This window comes from Centropristis striata, chromosome 5 (genome assembly GCF_030273125.1).
Source record: "Centropristis striata isolate RG_2023a ecotype Rhode Island chromosome 5, C.striata_1.0, whole genome shotgun sequence".
NCBI lineage: Eukaryota > Metazoa > Chordata > Actinopteri > Perciformes > Serranidae > Centropristis > Centropristis striata.
The window spans coordinates 145,133-152,306 of NC_081521.1; the positions used below are offsets into that span (position 1 = coordinate 145,133).

The 7,174-nt window shown below is 35.3% G+C and overlaps 1 protein-coding gene across 1 annotated transcript in view; it reads right to left on the reverse strand.

Annotated features, from left to right (window-relative positions):
• Positions 1-3,041: 3,041 nt before the first annotated feature.
• The window catches only part of ap4b1 (adaptor related protein complex 4 subunit beta 1), a 33,958-nt gene continuing 29,825 nt past the window's right edge, over positions 3,042-7,174 (reverse strand). Inside the window, exons 12-13 of the mRNA XM_059332522.1 lie at positions 5,279-5,377; positions 3,042-5,134 (exon numbers count right to left, since the gene is read on the reverse strand). Of these exons, the coding sequence (XP_059188505.1) occupies positions 4,563-5,134; positions 5,279-5,377 (671 nt within the window). The 3' untranslated portion in view covers positions 3,042-4,562. The remainder of the gene's footprint in view (positions 5,135-5,278; positions 5,378-7,174) is intronic.

Here is a 7,174-nt window from a genome sequence, read left to right on the forward strand (position 1 = left end):
GAATAGCTGCTCTACAGGATCCTCTTCTTCTCCTTCACTCCCACTCTTTCTCTTTTCTCTAAAGTCACTTTCACATTAAACTTCTGTCACTCGTTTTCATTTACACAGTGAGAGACATTTAGTTAAAACAGCTCGGCAGGTTTTTCCACAGGAAGTGTTTCTAATCTTTCCTCAGGCTGTTTATAAGTCATATTTATTTAATAGAACCACTTATTTTTAATGAAAATACACCAATAAATATCAGATTGACTGACATTTGACTGGTAAATATGAACTAATGAAGCCAGTGAACTGGTTTAGTGAATATTACTGGAACCAATGATTCAATTTACATTAAAACTGAGACACATAATAACAAACAATCACTCAGTAATGCTCCACATGAAAACTGATGTTTTAAAGGAAAAGCACTGAATTTATAGAGATGATTGAAATAATAATTACAGGGACAAACAATCTTTTTTTTCTCTATTGTACCTTTGATGACCACACAGTAAACTGTTTGTTTCTTTCACTTTTCATCTTTCATCATATCATCACATGAATTACTGGACACATTTAGAACTCATAACATTCTTTATTTGAGTTTTCTATTTGGGTGCACATATTTATTTAACTTTCATCATCAACATTCTGTATTCTCCTTCAGTTATATTATTAATTATTATTGCATTAATTCAGTTTTCTTGGTTCCTGTGTGTTGCTGCTGATAAAGAGACTCAATCACACGGTTTAGTTTGCTTTCTTTCTTTTGATATGAGTGTATTTTCCTTCATATAGCTATTATTTTATTCCTTAGTTTGATTAGATTACATTTATATATTCATATATATATATATATATATATATATATATATATATATATATATATAGTCAAAAGACTGTGTTGCTTCCACCATGTTCTGACTAAAAGCTAAACTTAAGATACACAGTCAGTTACCATAGTTACCACTACATAGTGACATCACAATGTAAGATTTAAAGGCATAGAAACATTTTTAACCCTTTAAACATTTCTAATTGTATATTTTAAACTAACATACTCTTAGCATTGCATGAATTACAATGAAATTATTATCATTCATTTTTAACTGTTTTTAACTTAAATTATTATTGATGAACTGGCCCTTACTGGCCCTTACATTATATATATATTCATATATATACATATATATGTATATTATCTGAATGGAGGTGAGGCTGTTTGTAGAGTAAACTCCTAGCAGACGGTTGGAGCAGCAGAAGCTCAGAGGGAATGTTAAAATGTTTAAAATGTAGTAAATCAGGTTGAAGCTGGCTGTCTACTGACGGCTGACACAGACCAGCAGGTCTCTGGAGGAAATGTTTCTGTGAGGAGAGAACCAGAGAATAACTTTCACTCTTCACTCAACTCTTCATCATCATCATCATCAGAGAGGAACGCGTGAGAGAACGGAACTAGATTATATTTATAACCTTTGTTCTAACAGCAGCAGGACCAACTTCCTCTTTCTGGTTCTACTCTCTGCTCAACCAGTCTGGGTGTGACTCACTGCAGTAGAAGTACTAATACACACTGTGAAATGACTCCACTACAGTAAAAGTACTAATACACACTGTGAAATGACTCCACTACAGTAAAAGTACTAGTACACACTGTGAAATGACTCCACTACAGTAAAAGTACTAATACACACTGTGAAATGACTCCACTACAGTAAAAGTACTAATACACACTGTGAAATGACTCCACTACAGTAAAAGTACTAATACACACTGTGAAATGACTCCACTACAGTAAAAGTACTAATACACACTGTGAAATGACTCCACTACAGTAAAAGTACTAGTACACACTGTGAAATGACTCCACTACAGTAAAAGTACTAGTACACACTGTGAAATGACTCCACTACAGTAAAAGTACTAATACACACTGTGAAATGACTCCACTACAGTAAAAGTACTAATACACACTGTGAAATGACTCCACTACAGTAAAAGTACTAATACACACTGTGAAATGACTCCACTACAGTAAAAGTACTAATACACACTGTGAAATGACTCCACTACAGTAAAAGTACTAATACACACTGTGAAATGACTCCACTACAGTAAAAGTACTAATACACACTGTGAAATGACTCCACTACAGTAAAAGTACTGCATTCAATACTTACTGAAGTGAAAGTAAAAGTAAAAGTATCAGCATGCAATAACATAATTTCTTTATTTCATCATGAGTTTTGAAATGTTTGGTCATTTTGCTTCCTGATCATGTTTCTGCTGTCAGACCAGTGGAAACAACCAAAACACACCAGATTCTATTCAACTATACTTTGTCTACTTTTATCTCCTAAATCCTCCAACATTAGGATAAATAAAGCCTGGTTTCATGTGAAACACCAGTAAAACAGGAGAAAAGTTGATACGAATACAGAATGTGCAACTTTATGCATGCGGGGAGCTCTGAGGGAGCTCTAGGAAATATCTATATTTGTCTTTTTTATTGCATATTCTACTGCAGCTCTGCACTTTTTTGGTAATTGTAAATCTTTTTTTTAAATTTTGTTTCTTTTTTTGAAATGTTTGTCTGTAATTTTGTGTCTTTTTAGGTGTTTTTTGGAACTTTTATGGCTTTTTAAAGGTAATTTTGTTTGTTTTCTTGGTTATTTTACCTTGTCTTTGGTCATTTTTGGTAAATTTTGGTTTTACTGATTTAAATGACTCCACTACAGTAAAAGTACTGCATTCAATACTTACTGAAGTAAAAGTACAAAAGTATCAGCATCAAAATGTACTTAAAGTATCAAAAGTAAAAGTACTCATTATGCAGAATGAACCACTCAGATTGTTTTATATATTCTAAATATTATTATTACTGATATATTTATTTAAGCAGAGTTTTTATTTTCTCAAGCCTCATTTTAACACTAAACATACAGGTGCATTTAGGTTTGCATGGTGGTTTATTTTCCTCCTGTTGTGAATATAGAGAGCTCTTGTGTGTTGAATGGAAATACTCAAGTAAAGTACAAATACCTCAAGATTGTACTTAAGTCCAGTACTTGAGTAAATGTACTTACCACTGTCTGCTGGCATATAAAACTGGTCAAACTTCATAATATTGCGAAATGTTTTTCCAAATGTTTTATTTGAGTCATGTGTTGTACATACACAGAAATCTGTCAAATCAAATCTATATTCCAGGTAAAGGCCACATCTGGTAATAGTTCAAATATTAAACTCAACTATTAATCAATTATTCCATTTCAAGGACAAAAACCCTTCCATCAAAAGAGCTGCAAACAGAAGACAACACAACAAAAGGAACGTCAAATTATAATTATCTTGAAATAACTTAATATCACGAGCGTGTCCATACGTGTGCGTCACTTTTTAGTGTCCTCTGGAAACACTTGTGTTGTGTTCTGGTCTCTGTTCTCTAGTTGTTGTCAGACTGATGAAGATGTTTTCTCAGTTTTCTGTGTTTTGTGTGTTTTTATGTGTTTTCTTCAGGTGCAGCGCTGTGAGCCTTCAGGGCCACCGTACACTGATAAAAGGTGATTAAAACCAGATCAAACAGTAAATCTGCTGCTGCATGGACAGATCATTTACCTTGACAAGATTTATTAAATTAAGATTATTAAATCTAGAAATAAGCACGTTGAACACTTAAAATAAGAAATTAAAACTCTCTTAAAACCAGATAAAGTAAAGCTGCCAGCAGTGATGAACTGGCCCATTTATCTTGTTTTAAGAGTTCATTTATTATTTTAAATGTTCAACATGCTTATTTCTAGATTTAATAAAAACAGGGGAAAAATTAGTCAGAAAAACAGAAAAAAATGTCAGAAAAGCAGAAAAAAATACTCAGAAAAAATTAGTCAGAAAAACGGGGAAAAAACACGAAAAATAGAAAAAAGTCAGAAAAACAGGGAAAAATTGTCCTTAAAATAATAAATTAACTCTTAAAACCAGATAAATTAGACTTTAGATTTAGAAGTGTTAGATAATTTATCTGGTTTTAAGAGTTAATTTATTATTTTAAGTGTTCAACATGCTTATTTCTAGATTTAATAAAAACAGGGGGAAAATTAGTCAGAAAAACAGAAAAAAAATGTCAGAAAAACAGAAAAAAAATGTCAGAAAAACAGAAAAAAAAGTCAGAAAAACAGGAAAAAAAGTCAGAAAAGCAGAAAAAAATACTCAGAAAAACAGGGACAAAATACCACGAAAAACAGAAAAAAAAGTCAGAAAAAATTAGTCAGAAAAACAGGGGGAAAAAACATGAAAAATAGAAAAAAGTCAGAAAAACAGGGAAAAAATTAAGTCTTAAAACCAGATAAATTAGACTTTAGATTTAGAAGTGTTAGATAATTCATCTTATTTTAAGAGTTAATTTATTATTTTAAGTGTTCAACATGCTTATTTCTAAATTTAATAATCTTAATTTAATAAATCTTGTCAAGGTAAATTATCTGTTTGATCTGGTTTTTAGACTAAACACCTTTTTGCAGTGTAGATATGTAATGATGTGTTTTTATGTGTGTGTGTGTGTGTGTGTGTGTGTGTGTGTGTTATATTGTCTCTGAGGAGAGTGTGTGCAGCACCGTGGTGAGGATGGACAGAAACCCCTTCAGAGCTTCATCATCTCCTGGTTTTTGCTTCAGAGTCACTTTGACTTCTTCTTCTCTCCCTCTCAGCCCGTTGGGAGTGGCCTCCTCTTCCTCCTCTTCCTCCTCTCCCTCCTCTTCCTCCCTCCTCTCCCCCTCCTCTCCTCCGTCCAGTCCTTTCCTTCCTCCCCTCTGGTCCGTCTCTCCGGTGTAGAGCAGCTCTCCAACGATCAGCGTGCTGCTGGCTGTGTGTCCGGAGTGTGTGTGGTGAGTGTGTGTGTGTCCGGAGTGTGTGTGGTGAGTGTGTGTGTGTCCGGAGTGTGTGTGTTGTGTGTGTGTGTGTGGTGAGTGTGTGTGGTGTGTGTGTGTGTACAGGTAGACCCTCCAGGGGAGTGTGTGTGGAGGTGTGAAGGCCAGCGTCTGGATGTTGACCAGCTGCATGGCCGCCTGGAGGCTCTGTGGAGAACACAGAGGGACAGCAGGGACCTGGAGGTGTTGCTCACAGACCACAAACTGCTGCTCCGCCTCTTCAGGACCTGCTCACATAAAACAAGAGCAAGATCAGAAAAACATGCAGCACAGAGACTAAAGTAGCGTAACTGTCTCCTCCCCTTTATTAATGATAATATAATAATGATAATAATAATAATAATAATAATAATAATAATAATAATAATCACCTCTCTCAGCTGGAGAAACCTGCTGGTCCAACCAGAGACGCTCAAACTCCTCAGGGCTGAGAGACGGAGACAGAGACAGACTGAGGACAGGAGAGGAGGCTGGAGAGAGAGAGAGAGAGAGAGAGAGAGGGAGAGACAGAGAGAGAGAGAGGGAGAGAGGACAGAGAGAGAGGACAGAGAGAGAGAGAGAGAGAGAGAGAGAGAGAGAGACAGAGAGAGAGAGAGGGAGAGAGAGAGTACAGAGAGAGAGAGAGAGAGAGAGAGAGAGAGAGAGAGAGAGAGAGAGAGAGAGAGAGAGAGAGAGAGAGAGAGAGAGAGGGAGAGAGAGAGAGAGAGAGGACAGAGAGAGAGAGAGAGAGAGAGAAAGAGAAAGAGAGAGAGAGAGAGAGAGAGAGAGAGGTGGAAAGATGGACGAATGAAGAGAGAGAAGAAGAAAAGGGAGTTAGGATGAGAAGTATTTAGATCGTTTACTTACATATTTATAACATATTTGCAAAAAGAGTACGCATTATTTTGACATCTGCAAATAAAGTGCAATGAGAACGGCTTCAACAGATTGGTGGCATTTAAAAAAACATTCCAAAAGGCGTGTTTCCCTTTAAGGCAGAGGTGAGTTTGGTCTGTTAACTGGTTCTGACTGGTACAGCTGGTTTTACTGGTTCATACTAAAGAATGCTGTTATTTCATCAACCCAGCGCTGCTGGGGCCTGCTGGCTCAGTCTGGTGGGTATTTCCAGGGAGTTGCTGGCTTGTTGTTGTGTAACCTAGTTGCTGGTTGAGTTGCTGGTTGACCCTCCCTGATCACCAGCTGCTGGCTACAGATAAAACTCTCTGAATGTTCTACATCTTTATATTCTAAGATGTATTGTAGTAATTGTTTAGGTATCATAAAGCAGCACTGTTTTAGAGTGACCCTTCAATAAAGACGATTGGATTCACAGTATCAAAGTTAAGTTGAATTTAATATTATTGTAAAAAAGGAGCGTTTAACAGTTCAACACAGCAAGTAAGGTGACAGAGAAAAAGACAGTTGATTTGAATGCATCTTACAATGGGCGTGACTCTAGAGCAGTAGTTCTCAACCTTTTTGAGTCGCGACCCCCAATTTAACATGCATGTTGTCCGTGACCCCCGCTCACTGAACACAATCTCACACACACAGTTCAGATCACCCAAAAAAAGGAAACAAAATGACCAGAAAAGACAGAAAATGACCAAAAAGGGAAACAAAATGACCAAAAAAGGAAACAAAATGACCAAAAAAGACACAAATTGACCAAAGAAGACACAAAATGGCCTAAAAAGACACAAAATTATAAAAAAGAAACAAAATGATCAAAAAAAGACACAAAATGGCCTAAAAAGACACAAAATGACCAAAAAAGACACAAATTGACCACAAAATGATTAAAAAAAAGAAACAAAATGATTAAAAAAAGACACAAAATGGCCTAAAAAGACACAAAATGATAAAAAAGAAACAAAATGATCAAAAAAACACACAAAATGGCCTAAAAAGACACGAAATGACCAAAAAAGACACAAATTGACCACAAAATGATTAAAAAAAGAAACAAAATGATCAAAAAAAGACACAAAATGGCCTAAAAAGACAAAATGATCAAAAAGAGACACAAAATGACCAAAAAAGACAAAATAACCAAAAGAAGGAAACAAAATGACCAAAAAAGACACAAATTGACCACAAAATGATAAAAAAAAAAGACACAAAATGATAAAAAAAAAGACACAAAATGGCCTAAAAAGACACAAAATGACCAAAAAAGACACAAAATGACCCAAAAAATACACAAAATGACAAAAAAAACAACACAAAATGACAAAAAAAGACATTAAGTGACCAAAAACACATTAACCCATTAACACTTTAACACA